Source organism: Eucyclogobius newberryi, unplaced genomic scaffold (assembly GCF_026437365.1).
Source record: "Eucyclogobius newberryi isolate DKJ021-1_F unplaced genomic scaffold, fEucNew1.0.hap1 SCAF_15, whole genome shotgun sequence".
In the NCBI taxonomy this organism is placed as follows: Eukaryota; Metazoa; Chordata; class Actinopteri; order Gobiiformes; family Gobiidae; genus Eucyclogobius; species Eucyclogobius newberryi.
Genome location: NW_027315779.1, coordinates 12,393,847 through 12,414,457, shown reverse-complemented (window position 1 = coordinate 12,414,457; position 20,611 = coordinate 12,393,847). Strand labels below are relative to the sequence as shown.

Here is a 20,611-nt window from a genome sequence, read left to right as displayed (position 1 = left end):
TGTTGACAGCTGCTAACTGACCATTCAGGCTCTTTGGGTCAACCACGTACAGTTACACATGTGCATGTGAAGGATCGGGACGACCTCTGCGGCGTGCCGAGGCGGCGGCGGCGGTACAAGACAGAGGAAAAACAAATCTGAAACAGTTTTCAACGGAGCACATTGATAGACAGCGAGACAGACAAGGGGGGGTGACTAAATATGCAGCACGGGTGAGAACGACCGACACGGTGAAAGGTAAAATCAGAAAGCTTTTTACTCTAAAAAAAGTGAACATTGTGCATAGTTCGTAGTTTTGTTAATAAAACCCTCTATTTGCCGTAACAACATGGAAGGAAGTGCAGCAATGTACAATTTAAGTGCACATAGATCACTGTTGCACTGAACGCCATTGACACTTTCTCCCAGTGGCTAAATCACAACTCTTATGTTTTCTCTATTTTTAGTGTTACTTTGATACAATAAACCCAAAATATTCCTCACGCTCAGTCCTAGGGTTGAGTCCACTTAAATCTTAATAAATTCGTCGCAATCTTTCTTTATCCCTTTTCCGTTACGCTAGAAATTAACCTGGTTTGTCGTGACTCATACTTCTCCGACCCAAACAACTGTGTTCCCTCGTTTGATGTCCGAAACTTCGCAATGAGGCGTTCTTTGTTTTCCATTGAGAACGAAAAGCGATTCGGACGAAGGCGTGACCAGGTATTGTCCAAATAATCCACTCGAAACGACGACTCGATTTGGCCCGCCCCACGGCCAATCTCCAAGCGGATGCTTTAGACTTTGTAGCACCTCGACTCTTCCCGACGACAGATCCCCGAAGAGCAAATCGGTTCCCGTGCGGGACGTCGCCACCACCAGATGTTGGTTGGGCTCCGTGAAAGAAGGCTGGAAAACTAAATCGGAAGTAGCCAAAGGATTGTCCAGTTCCTGTTCTAGCCTCAGCTCTCCCTGGAAAGAAACAGTCTGAACGATTAGCTTGGAATTTTGCATTTCTGGCGTCACGATGAAGCGGCCATCAGGTGAGACGAAAGCTTGTCCGGAAAGGTTCAGATTGGGGCCGATTACAGTGTCCGTGACGCTGTCGACGAGCAGCTGGGGAGGGGCTTTCTTAAAGGTTTTGTGCTGGTTTTGGCACTGGATGAAGTAGAAGCCGCTCAGGTGGGTGTAGGCCATGCTTTGTGGAATGCAGCTATAGTTCTTCAGGCTGATGGTCTTTACTCGATGGAACGTCTCCAGGTCGATTTTGTGCACGGCCGGCTCATTTTTCAGGAAGAGGAAGGCAAACCTGTGGTAGAAAATACGAGAAGGGAAGTTAAAAGTCGTGAAAATACAAACCACTCGAGTAGCGTTGATTATCTATTTAACCCTTCGGGGTCCGGAGCTTTTTTGGCCGTTTTGGGTACCTTCAATTTTGCCCTGATATACTACATTAAGAAATGTTTACCAGACCAATGTTGGGTATCTTTTTTTCAGCACAACCTCACCTATATGATCAGTTAGTTAGTTTTTCACTTTGACATACTATTTCAACATACTGGACCTAAACACACACAGAAAACACAAAGTCTGTCTAGAAAAATTATGTTTTTTTCATTGTAAAACCCTCAAACATGCTCAACCAAGCATTTAAAAAGGTTCAAACTGAACCACAAGGTGCAAATATGAACATATAAAAGTATTCTTGTGATATATACAAGCAATAAGCCACTATTCTCAATAAAAAGTAGGTAAATCCTCAGGCGTTTTTCTATTTGTGCTACTTCTCAAAACAGTTTCTCTCCAAAATGACACAGAGAGCCACATCACAGGCCTTGTACTTCCATGTGAGTGATCCAGGTCCAACCCAGGTCTAAACCAGGTCTAAACCAGGACTAAACCAGGTCTAAACCAGGACTAAACCAGGTCTAAACCAGGTCTAAACCAGGTCTAAACCAGGACTAAACCAGGTCTAAACCAGGACTAAACCAGGTCTAAACCAGGTCTAAACCAGGTCTAAACCAGGACTAAACCAGGTCTAAACCAGGACTAAACCAGGTCTAAACCAGGTCTAAACCAGGTCTAAACCAGGACTAAACCAGGTCTAAACCACGTCTAAACCAGGTCTAAACCAGGTCTAAACCAGGTCTAAACCAGGACTAAACCAGGACTAAACCAGGTCTAAACCAGGACTAAACCAGGTCTAAACCAGGTCCAACCCAGGTCTAAACCAGGACTAAACCAGGACTAAACCAGGTCTAAACCAGGTCTAAACCAGGTCTAAACCAGGTCTAAACCAGGACTAAACCAGGTCTAAACCACGTCTAAACCAGGTCTAAACCAGGTCTAAACCAGGTCTAAACCAGGACTAAACCAGGACTAAACCAGGTCTAAACCAGGACTAAACCAGGTCTAAACCAGGTCCAACCCAGGTCTAAACCAGGACTAAACCAGGACTAAACCAGGTCTAAACCAGGACTAAACCAGGTCTAAACCAGGTCTAAACCAGGTCTAAACCAGGACTAAACCAGGTCTAAACCAGGACTAAACCAGGACTAAACCAGGTCTAAACCAGGTCTAAACCAGGTCCAACCCAGGTCTAAACCAGGACTAAACCAGGACTAAACCAGGTCTAAACCAGGACTAAACCAGGACTAAACCAGGTCTAAACCAGGACCAAACCAGGACCAAACCAGGTCTAAACCAGGTCTAAACCAGGACTAAACCAGGACTAAACCTGGTCTAAACCAGGACTAAACCAGGTCTAAACCAGGACTAAAACAGGACTAAACCAGGTCTAAACCAGGTCTAAACCACGTCTAAACCAGGTCTAAACCAGGTCCAACCCAGGTCTAAACCAGGACTAAACCAGGACTAAACCAGGTCTAAACCAGGACTAAACCAGGTCTAAACCAGGTCTAAACCAGGTCCAACCCAGGTCTAAACCAGGACTAAACCAGGTCTAAACCAGGACTAAACCAGGACTAAACCAGGTCTAAACCAGGACCAAACCAGGTCTAAACCAGGACTAAACCAGGACTAAACCAGGTCTAAACCAGGACTAAACCAGGTCTAAACCAGGACTAAACCAGGACTAAACCAGGTCTAAACCAGGACTAAACCAGGTCTAAACCAGGTCTAAACCAGGTCTAAACCAGGACTAAACCAGGACTAAACCAGGTCTAAACCAGGACTAAACCAGGACTAAACCAGGTTTAAACCAGGACTAAACCAGGTCTAAACTAGGACTAAACCAGGACTAAACCAGGACTAAACCAGGTCTAAACTAGGACTAAACCAGGACTAAACCAGGACTAAACCAGGTCTAAACCAGGACTAAACCAGGTCTAAACCAGGACTAAACCAGGACTAAACCAGGTCTAAACTAGGACTGAACCAGGACTAAACCAGGACTAAACCAGGTCTAAACTAGGACTAAACCAGGACTAAACCAGGACTAAACCAGGTCTAAACCAGGACTAAACCAGGACTAAAGCAGATCTAAACCAGGTCTAAACTTGATCAACATGAAGCGTGCCCCTCATTTTGCTTCAAAACAACTATATTACTGACAATGAAATACTTGAAATACTAAAACTCTCCAAAACTACTCAAAAACAGCATGATTCCTCTCGTTCGTTCTTTCTCTTTGACTATTTGTCATGTGACTAATGTTTACATCCCTCGTGTGCATCCTGAACATCCGGGTTAGCACAAGCTAGCGTTTTTTTCCGTTTAGTTTTATCACAAAAGACGAAAAAGTTATTATAAGAAATGTAACGCGCGCATAAAAGAGCGCGTATTTTTCCGCACATTTTTAATGGAATTGAAATGATCATAACTTTGGTTTTAATGGATGGATTCAGATAAAAAACACTCAGACGTAGCTATGGGTCTCCACACTCAAAACGCACCGGTCAAGTCACTTTTCTGGTGGGACGCCTGTTACATCTCCATGGAAATGTCAAGGTTGTCCTGACCAAGCCTGGCACAAAGGTCTGGAGATGTGCCCCCCGGGCGCTGCTCCTGCCAGGTTGCACCAGCGGCAGTGAAGGGTGGGTCAAATGCAGAGGGTAAAGAGCACCTTAACCTTCACTGGACGACCGAGGGATTGCAGATTTTTGCCGGGGATGTTCCGCAGTACAGTATTAAATTAATCTATCTCCCTGAGGACAAGCAGGTGATGCCATCAGGCCAAGTTACGGGTCAGATCTGAGAAGAGGCGAGGTTTAATGCCATACTGCGGAACATTCTAATAGCGCTCCTTTAAACATTACATTTGAAATATTTAGAATAGAATAAACTTTACTTTATAAGATAGAAGCACATCAGCATTCGGTTGGATCCAATCACAAACATCAAGCAAAATACATTCGAAATCTGAAATTGTAATTGAATACTATCACGGAAATGTCCTTGCACTGCTAATTTGCTTTATTGATATTGTTGCGTTATTTGGAATATACTATCATTTCAGCTATACCACAAATAATCTGTTCACGCCCAATTCACAGTATGTGAGTCAAATTCTGTAAAGCGGAGACCAAACTGAGACTAAAACAAAGCAAAACTAAAACGATTAGTGCGAAATCGATACTCAATACTCGCGATATGTTGTGCAGCTCTCATTTCAAGCAATACGTTCAGCGAGGTAAGAACAGAATCAATATGAGACGGAACACACTGACGCTCAGATAGTTGGCCAGGGCGGGATCCGCACAGACACCAGAGGGGGCGCTGTGGCTTACCTGACGTGGGTGATGATGAGGTTGGTGGGAGGGATGAAGAAGTCTTGGACCCGCTGGAAGGTGGTGCGGATGGCGCTGTGCACCTCGCCCACGCTGGCCTGAGGAATCACCTGGAAACACAAGAGAACACGAAGCATCTGAGACCATCGACCCCGAAGCTGACGGCGTTCGACGCTTTCACGCGCCGCGGGTAAAAGCGGGCGTAGACTTAGACACGCGGAAGGTCTGCGCACGCCGTTCGAGGTTTGCTGAACGGGCAACGAAGCATCAATGATCCAACTGATACTAGATGATAAGTCGTGATTGGAATTGCAGGGGAACAAGGGATTTTTTGTCAAGAAAGAAAACCCTTTTGTAAATAAAAATGGAAGCAAGACGTCAATAGGCTTTAACGACCCAAGCGGTGAGAGTGACGGGGCAAATTTCCTCCCTTTGGACAAGACCAATCAGAGCTCAGGAGAGAATAAATGCTCAAACAGTATCCAGACGATTTTGAGACCTCTTCTACTTATTCTTCCGAAGATGTGGCATTAAACTTATCTCCTTAAAGCTAAGCAGGTGACGCCATCAGGCCAAGACACAGGTTGGATCTGTGGAGAGGCGACCCCATTCACGGAATGCACGTTTTTCTAAATGATTAAAAAACACAAAACCATTTTACATTTCTATGCTTTTTCAGATAGTTCAGATAGTTATACTGAGCTATGACACATCTAGATCAACCATTTTAATATTTTTTTTCATTGTGAACAGCAATATTGATCAATGGAAACATGTCCAATAACTTCCTGTTTAAACTTGCAGAACTGATAAAAACATTGTGTAACATAATGATGAGGAAACGCAGTTAAAAGTTGATTTAGCATAATATGTCCCCTAAAAAATCTAATCAGAAAAAGTGTGATGATTTTTCAAATTGGTCAAAAGTGCACGTAAAGTAAGCACAAGAATAATAATAACATGTTAAAATGATGCTTTGCTGTTTAAAGTCAAATCATTAAGCCTGTTGGTATTTCGTTTTGTTTTCATTGGTGCTGAAACACACGTTACTCTAGCACTAACTGAATTCAGATCTTCACCATCTGCAGACTTCCTGCCCTCTCTGCCTTCCGTCTGTCTCTGCTTCTCCTGGAAATTCACATCCTTCCTGAACCTGATAAACATCTCACTTTTGTGACAGCGATGTCAGAAATGCGTCTCCTCTTCCGTCTTTGATCGAGTGCTTTGTTTTGGTGATGTTTCTGCTCATCGCTCACGTCCTGTACAGCTCTGAGTCAGCAGTTTGAGAAGAGGCGACCGCAGACTCTTGATTAAGGCTAAAATCCAATGAAATGCATTCAGTTGGGTGAAACCACAACATTATAGAATACATTGTTCAAAATGGAGCTGGTGGACAGTTTGCTGTTTAACTATTCAATTGTAGATTTCTTTGTCTGAGATATGCCGTTTTATTTAATTCCGTAATTATTTTTATACAGTGAACCGTTTTGTCTTGTTGACCAAATCTCAGTCTTTTCACTTTTCTTAATGCTAAAATCATATTTGTATAAATTGTATCAAATTGGTCAAGTCACATGTGAGCCCCTAAAGTCAGAAAAATCAGAATCAGAAAAGGTTTATTGCCAATGAACAAAATTCACAAACATAGGAACATTGCTTTGGTGATTCGGTGCAACATACAACGATGAGCAATAATAAAAACAAGATATATAGAATCAAATCGGGAACGCATTGAAGAATGACTTTCCTGAAGTCCACGAGCATCTCCACTGTCTTCTGGGCGTTGAACTCCAGGTTGTTACCGCTGCACCAGGACACCAGCCGCTCCACCTCCCTCCTGTCGACAGACTCATCCCCGTCTGAGATGAGCCCGATGAGGGTGGTGTCGTCCACAGACTTGATCAGTCGTGGCTGGAGGTGCAGCAGTTTGTGTAGAGAGAGAAGAGCTGCTGATAGTGCTGATAGTCCGAGTGTCTGAGACATTCTTCTGTCAGGAAGTCAGTACTCCCCCTGCAGGTGGAGTCAGTGCTCCCCCTGCAGGTGGAGTCAGTGCTCCCCCTGCAGGTGGAGTCAGTGCTCCCCCTGCAGGTGGAGTCAGTGCTCCCCCTGCAGGTGGAGTCAGTGCTCCCCCTGCAGGTGGAATCAGGCACGCTGAGCTGGTAGAGCTTGTCCTGGAGCAGAGCAGAGAAGATGGTGTTGAATGCAGAACTGAAGTCCACAAACAGGATCCTGGCATAGGTTCCCGGGGAGTCCAGATGCTGCAAGAGGAAGTGGAGTGCCAGGTTGATGGAGGCGAACTGCAAGGGGTCCAGCAGGGGGTCCAGCAGGGGGTCCAGCAGGGGGGAGGTGAGGAACTTGAGGTGGGGGAGGACCAGGCGCTTAAATGACATCATGACTACAGACATCAGCGCCACAGGTCTGTAGTCATTACGTCCAGTGATCTGGGGCTTCTTGGGGTCAGAGGCAATGATGGGAAACTGGGGCCCACAAGGCAGTGTACTTGGACCTTCACTTTTTCTTACGTATATTGACAGTCTCCCAACTGTGTTCCAACTGCAACTGTGTTCTAAATGCAAGATTAATGGCATATGGCCGAGCAGTCCATAAAGCAGGTGGAGGAAGACTCATCACCAGAAACGTTACAGAGTGCACCTTTAAAACATGGCTGTGTGTGTTCACCGCCTGCAGCATTAACTTCTATCATTTTGCGTTCTTATTCTCCCCCCCCCCCGCGCGCTCATACCGGCGGGTTTAGCTGAGCCTGATTAGCTTTTTGCTCTCGACAACACTCACTTTGCTTCCAAAACCGTCTGTAGCTTCCTTATCTGAGGCGTTTGCATTCAAATGAGGTGACATTTCCCCCAAAACGCCACTGTCTCCTCTTTGAAAATCCATTATTTACAAAGACATGAATACAGACGACAGGTAATACATTTTAATAGTGTTTCCAGTTTAACAAAGGCCGCCACCCACACACTGGTGTTTAGAGCAGGTAGAAAGAACTAATTTTAATGACTCCGTAAAGGTTCTGTATCATGCATTATTCAGATGACTTTTATAGTTAACTTAATCTTGGTAGCATCATGTATAACTTTAAATGATGTAAATGTATGGAAAACAAAGTAAAGTAATTTGAGCTATGGCAATACAAAACAGAACTGCTGGTGCGCTGATGAATGAAGCGGTTAGAATGAGGTGAACTACAATGGCTGCTGCCACTGAAATTGGTTAGGTTTGAGATTGTACTTGAGTTACAATAACACAAATAGATTGAGTAACTTTTTAAAGGTGCCCTTTAAGGAGACTTTTCTGGTGAATTTATTTATGTATAATATTTTATTGTATTAAACTTGTTATTATAAACCTGCACATACAACAGGTTATACTTCTACTTTTACAGAAAGTTAAATTCTTTCATTTTATTATTATACGAAGTTGCCTAAAATTTTAACTATTTTGACCTATACTTTTACACATATAGGTAAGTTTATAAAATTAATTCTGATCTGGGCAGCATTATGCAAAAAAAAAAAATACAGTCAATAAACTCAAAATGATCTATTATTTATAATTTTAAGCACAAATAAGGATACAAAATAAATCCATACTGTAAACAAGGCTCAATTTTTTTTACCCAATAGTTATTTCAGTTATTAAATTAATATATATATGACACATTTATTTTGTTAAGTGCATTTAAAAAAATAAAATAAAAAAGTGCTCCTTGCGCGTAAATTGTCTCTGCAATTTAGATATATGATTCCTATTCAGAACTTTCTGTAATAGTAGTTTTGTTGGTCAGTTTCCCTTTACACACTGCCACTTGTTCACGCCGGTTTGAACGAAAAAAGAAATACAAAAACAAAAAGCAGTAGAAAACTGCATTGCAAACAGTCACCTGTGCGTTTTGTGTGATACCAGGCAGAATTACATTTACTTATAAATGTCAAACACCAACGTGTCAAAAGTCAGTTTATAAGCTCTGAATAATGCCGCGTGTGAGACCTTTAGTCATTTTAACTATGTTACCGCTGAAGTTGATGCATGAGGAGTGAGCGTGCGTGTCATAAACAGAAAGACAAATCCTCTGTCAAACTCACACGCTGAGAAGAACGAGGGAAAAAAAAGGAGCGATGAGATAGAGAGCGAGAGGGACAAAATCACACGTTTGGAGGGAATTTTGTGGTAAAAAAGTGTCACGTTTGTTCCCAACACTGTGTCAAAGTGCACATTCTTCACAGGGAAATGCGGACGGAGGCTCAGAAACAATGGATTTAAACAAACAGCGCACTGCGGACCGGTTTTGACACTACAATTGTCTGAACTGCAGAGAGAGAGAGAAAGAGAAGCAAAAGGAGAGAGGACAGAGACGGAGAGGCCAAGATGAGAGAGAGAGTAAGGCAAGAGAGGGGAAGAGAAGGAGAAGAGAGGAGCAGATGATAGAGAGGATAGGGAAAGAGAGCGAGAAAGCAGGAGGGATGATGAGGAGTCAGGAAAGAGGAGCGTGAGTAAAGAGAGAAAGAGAGAGAGAGAGAGACGAGAGAGAAAAGAGGTGAATAGAGACAAGAGGATAAAGATGAGAGTGGCGGGGGAGGAGTGTGATAAAGAGAGCAGAACACTGAGAAAACACTGAGAGAGAAAAGAAGATGCGCGGACATGTGCGGAGGTGGCTGTGCATCCAGTTTATCGACGTCCGCAGTGTGTTTGTGTTCTGTCGCCGCGGCAGGACATCAGTCATTTGTCACGAACGTTGAAACATAAAACTACGGTGTTTTCTCATAAACGGCGCACATCACCCAAAATGCGCAGTTCTCCCTCGTCAGAAACACACCCGGAGTAGCATTTAGCTTCATTCACGCCAGTTTGATGAATTCTAGTTAGAAGGTCCTCTCCCCTCCGAGCGCCGAAAACACTCTCCGATGTGTGATGTCACATTCTTGCTATGACGTCGCCCTGAGATATTGTGTTCGTAAATCATCGCTGGGTTCGTTATGAGCATTTCTGTCGTCAAGTCATGATCAGTACAGCTGCGTGGCTGCATTAGCATGTCGGAGGAAAGCTAGCACTTGTTATCGCCCCTGTGTAATTCCCTCTTCTGCCAGTAGACGGAGCCAAAAGGAAAAGCCAGAGTGACAATGTTCATTTTAAAAAAAACGTTTTTCTTTCTCTAAAACATAAGATACCAAAGTAAATGTAAGAGCCTGTTTGAAGACCAATAACAATAGAAATAATGCATTACATTTGTCCTTTAAGGTGGTAGCGATAAGAGATAGTTTTACTCATAAAACGGTGGTAAATTAAATTAAATTAAATTGAATGGATACAACAAGTTTTACATTTATTGCAAATCTCCCAATCAGAACCTCTAGAATTCAGTCGCTGAATTTATCTTAGAAGTCCTTTTATTTATATGAGATTGTTGTTGTGCTGCCCCAAAGCAGCCACATTAAAAGAATAATGGAGGATTTTTTTGTCTCATTTCCTCGTGGCGTGGACAGCCGAGTAGTTCATTCACATGTCAATCATAGGACGCACCTACTGCACAGCTGCAGCCTCGTTGGCTCGTCCCCAGGAGAGCAGCACGTTTCCCTGGCTGCGCATGCGTGGTTGATATGCCGGTGTGTGTCTAAGTACATGGATCTATCATAATATAGTTCCCTCAGTGTACAGGACAAAATGAAGACAGAGAAAGACAGTTCGAGCTGACTCAGAAGAGACGAAAATCTACGGAGACGAGAGATGCGATGTGATCCGTCGCACTAATAAACAAACGCACGTCTAGCAGCGAGGCTGTTGTCTGCTTCCGCACGGTGGTGAGTGCACATGCGCACTTCCGCTTGAGTTCTCAAATCGGCGACAAATCCTCCATTATTCCTTTAAGGATATGAACAGTGAATACATGCCAAATAAAACATTGAAAATACCACACATAATGATAGCATTCTTCGTACTGCACCTTTCGAGTGCTGTAAGGCCGCAGTTATTTTATTACTTGGTTTACGGATTTTTAAATGAAATATATTGAACAGGTTTATTTGTTTTCCTGGTTTACCCAAAACGCACGACGGGAGGAGGGGGGGAGACGCGGGGCGCAGGTGAGTGTAACAGCAAATTTAGCGTGTTTTGCATCGGTAAAACAGACGCTTCTAAGTGTGCACCCTTATAGTCACGGCAAAACGCGCTGGAGAAAATGTAGTAAACGGGTTTAAAATGTGTATTTGCGATATAAAGGAGTTAGCGCTGCGCCTAGCAGACAAGGAAACGGGCGCGCGCGTCTTCTCACACTCTCCCGGGCCGCGCGCACTCCAGCAGGATTTTGACGAAAAATTGCTTCACGCGCTCTTATCTTTTGACTTAATACCGCTTTTTATATTTCATTTAATGCTATTTTGCGTTGTCGACGGTACTTTATAAAAGAACATTGATAATAATTTGATTTATATTGTAGAAATCAATAATCTAAGTGCAGCGGATCCGTAAACCAAGTAAAATAATAACTGTGGCCTAACCGTGCAACTAAAACTGCAGCACACTGAAGAAGAAGAGGCTCAAAAACTGTATGAAAAAAGTTTTGCCGTTCAGGTGTGAAAATGTGAAACAATAGTGAATGTCATGTTCTCTCAAGAAAAATAAAAGCTCTTGGTGTTGTTTGTCTGCAGGGACATGACGACGTAAAACAAGAGTGTTTTTTGTTCCAGAGATGGAGTTAGAAAAGTCCACAAAATGTTGCTGATGAAAGAAAGCTGAAATGCTTAAAAGCCAGAACATCTTCGCGGAGACAAGAAGGTGACAAACCCGACAGATGAGGCGAGCGAAGAGCAGAACAATTAACATCTTCCCACAAACTCATCTGCTAATTAAAAATGTTTTCTGAGCAAGAAATGTACAACGTATAACATGTATAAATTCAGGCTCTGAAATAGAAGTGGCGTGATCTCACCTCACCATAATTAAGGTGTTGGTGCTCATGTTAGAACTGTCTCGGAGTGGCTTAGTTTCGACGGCACACATACATAAATACAGACGCTTCATGGAAAGTAGATGAGGAAATGAAAATTAGGGCTAGGTGCTAAATCTAGGGTGCAATGTAGTCACAAAATGATCAAATATTAACACAAACAGAATAAAAAAAATGTTTACAAATTCGACAATAGTTTTGATAATTATAGACCGTTCTCCGCCGTCGTCACCGATTCCAACGCATCTCGTTTGCGCTGTGCTGTACATTTGGCGTTTAGTCAGAAATATCACTACGCGCCTCGCTGTTGCCACTGTTTGTGTTTTTCTCTCAGCCCTGACGCTGTTTCTAGTGTCAGCTCAACTCTTCTTTGCGCGTAACAAAGTGTCAGTAAACAGTCTGCTGTACCGGTGCGCGGCCAAAATCGGCTTCACAACACAAACATGTCTGAACGACGGCTGTCACCGGGGCCTCGTCGTGTGTTTCCACTTTACAATTCAGATGCGAGTCGAGTCTAAACCGATCCACGCCACGAAAAAACGGAGGGACATTAGGCTAAAAATGTGTCTTCAGCGCTAAGTCATCAATCTAAGCGTTTCAAATCACCTTCATTACAACTGTACAGCAAGCTAGCTTTTTTAAATTTCCCTCCGCTGTCAGTTGATGGCATGCTAACACCAAAGCTATTGTTAGAGAAACAGGACGTTTGCCGCCCGGACCGTCATGGAACTCTGAGAAGGTCTGCTGCGCCGCGTATCAGCTCTAGAGGTGACCAGAAAAAGTTACGGGTCAGATCTGTGAACAGGCACTGGAAGGGCCGCGGCACGTTTTTAGAAGCGCTCAAAATAATGACAAAGAGTGGGACTAATCAGAAAAAAAGGTTTATTGTCATTGTCACAGTGAATAAAAAAAGGATTCACAAACTTGGAACTTTCTTTGGTGAATATATATATATATATATATATATATATATATATATATATATATATATATATATATATATAGCTTATCCTGAGTTCTCTATTGTGCCACTAGCTGGCGAGAGGCCTTTTAGTTCCGTAAGGCCTTGCGAAGCACGGCTGCGAAAGTGCGCACGTAATCTTGCGCGAAGTGCTCGCCCACTTCCAAACACGCACATACACACATGTATAAATTCAGGCTCTGAAATAGAAGTGCCGTGATCTCACCTCACCATAATTAAGGTGTTGGTGCTCATGTTTCTAAAATGCTCATTAGTGGGCAGCTCTTACCTGGAGCGTGGGGTGGGTCCGGTCCAGGTTGCCCCAGGTGAGCACCCACACCTGGTCATGTGACTTGTCATACTGCAGCTTCACAGGGAACGGGTCCGTGGCCACCACCTGCGGAAAGACAAAACAGGAAGTCAGCACGGTTTGGAGTAAATTTGATTCTTATTAAGGCTGCAACTGAAGGTTACAGTCGTCTACAGCAATATCTGTTCCATTAGTTGAGGAGCCAAACAAGGCTTTCCTTTGTACGGTAAGAATTTATGATGTACTTTTTAACCAAATATGGGTAATGAAGGCTTCTATATGGACTAGACAAATTAAGATAAAATAAGATAATCCTTTAATATCCACACAAGGGGAAATTTTGTTGTTACAACGCAGTAGAAACAGGAGAAAAGGACAGATTATAGGAACTTTCAAGACACACTCTTAATAGAACTCTTATGAACAAAAACAAAAAAACTCTTATTAACAAAACTCCTCTCCAATCTTAATAGGGAATGGAGGGGGGAAATAAAATAAAATAGATAATAAAATAAAAAATAAAGATAAAAATCAGATAATAAAAATAAAATAATAATAAAATAAAGTAAAAATAACTAGCACAAGACTAGGTAATACTATTAGCAGGTAAGTAAACCGTATGAAAAACAAAATAGAACACTCTTATTTACAGGTATTGCACATGGTTGATTCAGTATTGCACATGAATATTATGGTATTGCACATGGTTACATCAGTATTGCACATGTTCAGGGCTAGCAGTGTTTGTTGTAGAGTCTGACAGCAGCAGGAAGGAAAGACCTGCGAAACCTTTCCTTCCACACTATAAGGCGCACTGGATTATAAGGCACATTGTCGTTTTTTGAGAAAATTAAAGGCTTTTAAGTGCGCCTTATAGTGCGGAAAATACGGTAAAGTGTATTAGTTATCAAAACCAGAAATTATTTAGATTTGATTATGTCAGTGTCCTTAAAAGTCCCTAAAAAGGTCTTTTGGATTGTGTTTTCGAGTCTGAATAGTCCAAATAACAACTGCAATTATCTAAATATGATCATTTTAATAGTGGAATAGTTATGTCATTGTTAATCATTGGACATTTCCACAGTACGACTCTTAAATGAACTGTTTCCATATAGACGACAGGTTACAGACCAGATCTGTGGAGACGCGAGCCTGCTAAGAGTGAGAGTATAGCACCTTTATTTGATGTATTTCTTTGAGCACTAAAGATACTTGTAATTTAATAAATGCAACGTAGACGTCACTGTCAGCCAATCACAAACGGCTACCTTTTCATTCATATAAAAACACTTCATCAACAGTATTTTGTGCAGTTGTTTGTGTATTTGTACATTCGACTCTCTCGCCGTCTCAGTGCGGTGAGTCACATTGGCAGTATTGACTGCTAAGTGTTGTTGAGGTGAGCGCAAGTGCAGTGAGTGAGGTGTGTTTGATGTGAATCGCTTCATCGGTCATCGCGGTGCATGACCTCTGACCTTTATAAAGCCACACTCATGTACAGCTACTGAACACGGCAAAACTCCGGAGCGCTCCGAGCGGAAAACGCTTCATCATTCAGTCTGTTTCCAACTTTCACAAATAATAATAAAAGGCTCGCCATCTTTACAATACATCCAACATTATTCAGCCAAATGAGGACGAACCAAAACCAAAACGCAGTAAGCACAGGGCCGTGGGTGGGGTTACGGCGAGAATCCGTCTGGACTCGCCCCCCGCAGTCCAGTCTGAACCACCAGCGATGCAGAGATCCGACCAATCGGCGGCATGGGCGGAAGCCAAAGGTCCGAGACGAACCAAAACCAAAATGGCGGACTGTTTTGGCAGATGTACTGACGGCCGTAAAACGTGCGAAGGGAAGCGCTGCGTGCCTTTGCAGAGGGAAGCGCTGCGTGCCTTTGCAGAGGGAAGCGCTGCGTGCCTTTGCAGAGGGAAGCTCTGCGTGCCTTAGCAGAGGGAAGCGCTGCGTGCTTTTGCAGAGGGAAGCGCTGCGTGCCTTTGCAGAGGGAAGCGCTGCGAGCCTTTGGAGAGGGAAGCGCTGCGAGCCTTTGCAGAGGGAAGCGCCTGTCTGCCTTTGCAGCGGGAAGCGCCTGCCTGCCTTTGCAGAGGGAAGCGCCTGCGTGCCTTTGCAGGCGGAAGCGCTGCGTGCCTTTGCAGAGGGAAGCGCTGCATGCCTTTGCAGAGGGAAGCGCTGCGTGCCTTAGCAGAGGGAAGCGCTGCGAGCCTTTGCAGAGGGAAGCGCCTGTCTGCCTTTGCAGCGGGAAGCGCCTGCCTGCCTTTGCAGAGGGAAGCGCCTGCGTGCCTTTGCAGGCGGAAGCGCTGCGTGCCTTTGCAGAGGGAAGCGCTGCATGCCTTTGCAGAGGGAAGCGCTGCATGCCTTTGCAGAGGGAAGCGCTGGGAGCCTTTACAGAGGGAAGCGCTGCGAGCCTTTGCAGAGGGAAGCGCTGTGTGCCTTTGCAGAGGGAAGCGCTGCGAGCCTTTGCAGAGGGAAGCGCTGTGTGCCTTTGCAGAGGGAAGCGCTGCAAGCCTTTACAGAGGGAAGCGCTGCGAGCCTTTGCAGAGGGAAGCGCTGCGAGCTTTTGCAGAGGGAAGCGCTGCGTGCCTTTGCAGAGGGAAGCGCTGCGAGCCTTTGCAGAGGGAAGCGCTGCGAGCCTTTGCAGAGGGAAGCGCTGCGAGCTTTTGCAGAGGGAAGCGCTGCGTGCCTTTGCAGAGGGAAGCGCTGCGAGCCTTTGCAGAGGGAAGCGCTGCGAGCCTTTGCAGAGGGAAGCGCTGCGAGCCTTTGCAGAGGGAAGCGCTGCGAGCCTTTGCAGAGGGAAGCGCTGTGTGCCTTTACAGAGGGAAGCGCTGCGTGCCTTTACAGAGGGAAGCGCTACGTGCCTTTACAGAGGGAAGCGCTGCGAGCCTTTGCAGAGGGAAGCGCTGGGAGCCTTTGCAGAGGGAAGCGCTGCGAGCCTTTACAGAGGGAAGCGCTGGGAGCCTTTGCAGAGGGAAGCGCTGCGTGCCTTTGCAGAGGGAAGCGCCTGCGAGCCTTTACAGAGGGAAGCGCTGCGAGCCTTTGCAGAGGGAAGCGCTGCGAGCCTTTGCAGAGGGAAGCGCTGGGAGCCTTTGCAGAGGGAAGCGCTGCGTGCCTTTGCAGAGGGAAGCGCCTGCGAGCCTTTACAGAGGGAAGCGCTGCGAGCCTTTGCAGAGGGAAGCGCTGCGAGCCTTTGCAGAGGGAAGCGCTGCGAGCCTTTGCAGAGGGAAGCGCTGCGTGCCTTTGCAGAGGGAAGCGCTGCGAGCCTTTGGAGAGGGAAACAAAAAATCGGCGCTGTTCTCACTGGATTTCACCGCTTCAAACGCACCTTCTGACGTTCCCCGAGTCTCTTCAAACCCAGACCGGTGACGCTGAGCTAATAATAGAGTTAAAAGCTCGCCAGAAGTCAATTTTGCACAAAGCGTCCCGTTTAACCCATCACCGCGGTTACACGTGAAGCCACAACCGGACGTTTCCACACGCCTCGTACGGCCACGTGTCGAATGTGTTTGCTTTGGGTTTTACAGTGCAGGCCAGTTCCTGCTGAGGCGGCACTTGGCTTGGACCGTCCCGCGACCCCGGCCTGGACCTGCCATTAGTGAACACAGCTCTGGGTCTCGCCTCAGTGCACCCCCCCCCCCCCTCTCTCTCTCTCTCTCTCTTTCCCTCCTCAGCCCCTCCCCCTCTCCTCCGCCCACAGCAGTAATGGATTGTGTTTTTCCTCGGTGTTGACGTAGCACCAGACGTTAGCGTCAGCATGTCAGCTCTCTCTCCCTCTCTCTCCCTCTCTTTCTCTCTCCTCCAGACATTTCACTTTTCTTGACTACAGTTCGCCCTCCTCCTTCACTTTCTCTCCCCCCTCTTTTCTCTCTTCAACCGCGACACGATTAGAAACATTCACATGCTAATTGCTTCCCTAAAATTCAGCATCGCTTTTGTATTAACTCATATCATAATCATTCCTTCATCACTACGACTCTCTCCCTCCTCATCTCTCCTTCCTCCTCTTTCCTCCTTCCTCCACTCTCTCTCTTCCGTCCTCTCTCTCCCTCATCCTCACCCTCCTCATCTCTCCTTCCTCCTCTTTCCTCCTTCCTCCACTCTCTCTCCTCCACTCTCTCTCTTCCGTCCTCTCTCTCCCTCATCCTCACCCTCCTCCTCTCTCCTTCTTCCTCTTTCCTCCCTCCTCCTCTATCTCCTCCACTCTCTCTCTTCCTCCTCCTCTCTCCCGCCTCCTCTCACCCCCCTCCTCTCGCCCTAAACAAGGACTGAACATGGACCGGTCTCCTGCTGGTGCCAGAGTCAGGACTAAGCATGGACCGGCCTCCTGCTGGTGCCCAGAGTCAGGACTAAACATGGACCGGCCTCCTGCTGGTGCCAGAGTCAAGACTAAACATGGACCGGCCTCCTGCTGGTGCCAGAGTCAGGACTAAACATGGACCAGCCTCCTGCTGGTGCCAGAGTCAGGACTAAGCATGGACCGGCCTCCTGCTGGTGCCAGAGTCAGGACTAAACATGGACCGGCCTCCTGCTGGTGCCAGAGTCAGGACTAAACATGGACCGGCCTCCTGCTGGTGCCAGAGTCAGGACTAAACATGGACCGGCCTCCTGCTGGTGCCAGAGTCAGGACTAAACATGGACCAGCCTCCTGCTGGTGCCAGAGTCAGGACTAAACATTGACCGGCCTCCTGCTGGTGCCCAGAGTCAGGACTAAACATGGACCAGCCTCCTGCTGGTGCCAGAGTCAGGACTAAACATTGACCGGCCTCCTGCTGGTGCCAGAGTCAGGACTAAACATGGACCGGCCTCCTGCTGGTGCCAGAGTCAGGACTAAACATGGACCGGCCTCCTGCTGGTGCCAGAGTCAGGACTAAACATGGACCAGCCTCCTGCTGGTGCCAGAGTCAGGACTAAACATTGACCGGCCTCCTGCTGGTGCCCAGAGTCAGGACTAAACATGGACCAGCCTCCTGCTGGTGCCAGCAGCTTTAGTCGGGTTTCCTCTTTACAGGACATTTCTGTTCGACTTCCAAACCACACGTCTCTGCACGGTAAAGATAGTTCTTTTTTACGGCTACATCTTTATAATGGCACCACTTTGCTCCCTCTGCTTGCTCTTGTCTTTCCCCATCTCTTCAGATGGACCCGTCCCGCCTCAGGATAAATGAAGCTAACCCAGGGACGGGCCCCGAGGGTCTGAACAGCGAGCGCTGCTGCTGAAGACGGATTGTGCATCGTGCAGCACCCACCTGGGCTCCATATTGTTCCACGGGCTTAACATTGCTCGGGGTGCGTTTGATTTATGTCACGGAGTATGTGGTCTCTGTGCGTCTGTGGCACTGCGGCTTGTGCCCAGCTCCAGTGCAGCTCCAGTACAGAACTATCTTTCCATCTGTTTATTTCACTTCATTTGAGCTACAATTGTTTCAACGTAACTGGCAAAGGCCACAGTCACTTTTACACATTAAGGTTGTCAAAAGTATAAATAGAAACTAGTCAATACAAAAACTACCAATTCCGAAGATCATTTTGACTATACTTTTACATAGAATTTCAACGTAACTTTTAAAAGTTTTGAAGTAACACAAGTTCTCTAGTATCACTTTTTTGAAGAAACTGATCATCACAAATAGAAAGAGCTCATGACCGATTTTTCTGAACCCTGAACGAGTGAAACCACCTCTCAAGCCTTTGGTGTGACAGCGTTATTCTACACACTGTTCATCTCAGGCTCTCACCAAAAAGTAGCACGTCCCTCAACGTACTAAGAGTGACAAAGAGTGACAAAGAGTGACAAAGTGTGACGAAGACTGACAAAGTGAGTGACAAAGTGTGACAAAGAGTGACAGAGAGTGACAAAGAGAGACAAAAAGGTGTGACAAAGGGTGTGACAACGTGTGACAAAGAGTGAAAAAGAGTGACAAAGAGAGACAAAGAGTGACACAGTGTGAAAAAGAGTGACACAGTGTGGCAAAGAGTGACAAAGAGACAAAAAAGGTGTGACAAAGAGTAAATGGTCACATTTATATAGCGCTTTTCTACCGTCAAGGTACTCAAAGCGCTTTACATCAAGGAACCAGTCACCCATTCACACACACATTCACACCCCAGATGTACGCAGACACTGGGGGGCAAGTTGGGTTAAGTGTCTTGCCCAAGGACACAACGGCAGTATTCACATGAGGCAGCTGTGATCGCACCGCCAACCTGCGGGCCAGTGGATCTGACCGCTCTGACTGAGCGGGGAGTCGAACCGCCGACCTTTGGATCAGAAGACGAGCACTCTACCACTGAGCTACTGCCGCCCGTGACAGAGTCACTCTTTGTGTTTGTTTGGGAGTGACAAAAAGAGACAAAAAGGTGTGACAAAGAGTGAAAAGGGTGTGACAACGTGTGACAAAGAGTGAAAATGTGTGACAAAGAGTGACAAAGTGTGACAAAGAGTGACAGTGTGAAAAAGAGTGACAAAGAGTGACAAAGAGTGACACAGTGTGACAAAGAGTGACACAATGTGGCAAAGAGTGACAAAGAGAGACAAAAGGGTGTGACAAAGAGTGACATAGTTTGACAAAGAGTCACTTTTTGTGTTTGTTTGGGAGTGACAAAGAGAGACAAAAAGGTGTGACAAAGAGTGAAAACGGTGTGACAACGTGTGACAAAGAGTGAACATGTGTGACAAAGAGTGACAAAGTGTGACAAAGAGTGACGTGTGACAAAGAATGACAAAGAGTGACAGTGTGAAAAAGAGTGACAAAGAGTGACAAAGAGTGACACAGTGTGACAAAGAGTGACACAATGTGGCAAAGAGTGAACATGTGTGACAAAGAGTGACAAAGTGTGACAAAGAGTGACGCGTGACAAAGAATGACAAAGAGTGACATAGTGTGAAAAAGAGTGACAAAGAGTGACACAGTGTGACAAAGAGTGACACAATGTGGCAAAGAGTGACAAAGAGAGACAAAGAGTGACGTGTGACAAAGAATGACAAAGAGTGACAGTGTGAAAAAGAGTGACAAAGAGTGACAAAGAGTGACACAGTGTGACAAAGAGTGACACAATGTGGCAAAGAGTGACAAAGAGAGACAAAAAGGTGTGACAAAGAGTGAAAAAGTGTGAAATAGTTTGACAAAGAGTCACTCTTTGTGTTTGTTTGGGAGTGACAAAGAGAGACAAAAAGGTGTGACAAAGAGTGAAAAGGGTGTGACAACGTGTGACAAAGAATGAACATGTGTGACAAAGAGTGACAAAGTGTGACAAAGAGTGACAACGTGTGACAAAGAATGACAAAGAGTGACATAGTGTGAAAAAGAGTGACAAAGAGTGACACAGTGTGACAAAGAGTGACACAATGTGGCAAAGAGTGACAAAGTGTGACATAGTGTGGCAAAGAGTGACAAAGAGAGACAAAATGGTGTGACAAAGAGTGACAAAGAGAGACAAAATGGTGTGACAAAGAGTGACAAAGTGTGGCGAAGAGTGACAAAGAGAGACAAAGAGTGACAAAGAGTGACAAAGAGTGACATAGTGTGAAAAAGAGTGACACAGTGTGACACAATGTGGCAAAGAGTGACAAAGAGTGACATAGTGTGGCAAAGAGTGACAAAGAGAGACAAAATGGTGTGACAAAGAGTGACAAAGTGTGGCG

At 45.4% G+C, this 20,611-nt stretch overlaps 1 protein-coding gene across 1 annotated transcript in view; it reads right to left on the bottom strand.

Annotated features, from left to right (window-relative positions):
• Window positions 1-552: 552 nt before the first annotated feature.
• fstl4 (follistatin-like 4) overlaps window positions 553-20,611 on the bottom strand; it is a 257,455-nt gene continuing 237,396 nt past the window's right edge. Inside the window, exons 14-16 of the mRNA XM_072446065.1 lie at window positions 12,936-13,043; window positions 4,728-4,837; window positions 553-1,288 (exon numbers count right to left, since the gene is read on the bottom strand). Coding sequence (XP_072302166.1) covers window positions 586-1,288; window positions 4,728-4,837; window positions 12,936-13,043 — 921 coding nt within the window. The 3' untranslated portion in view covers window positions 553-585. The remainder of the gene's footprint in view (window positions 1,289-4,727; window positions 4,838-12,935; window positions 13,044-20,611) is intronic.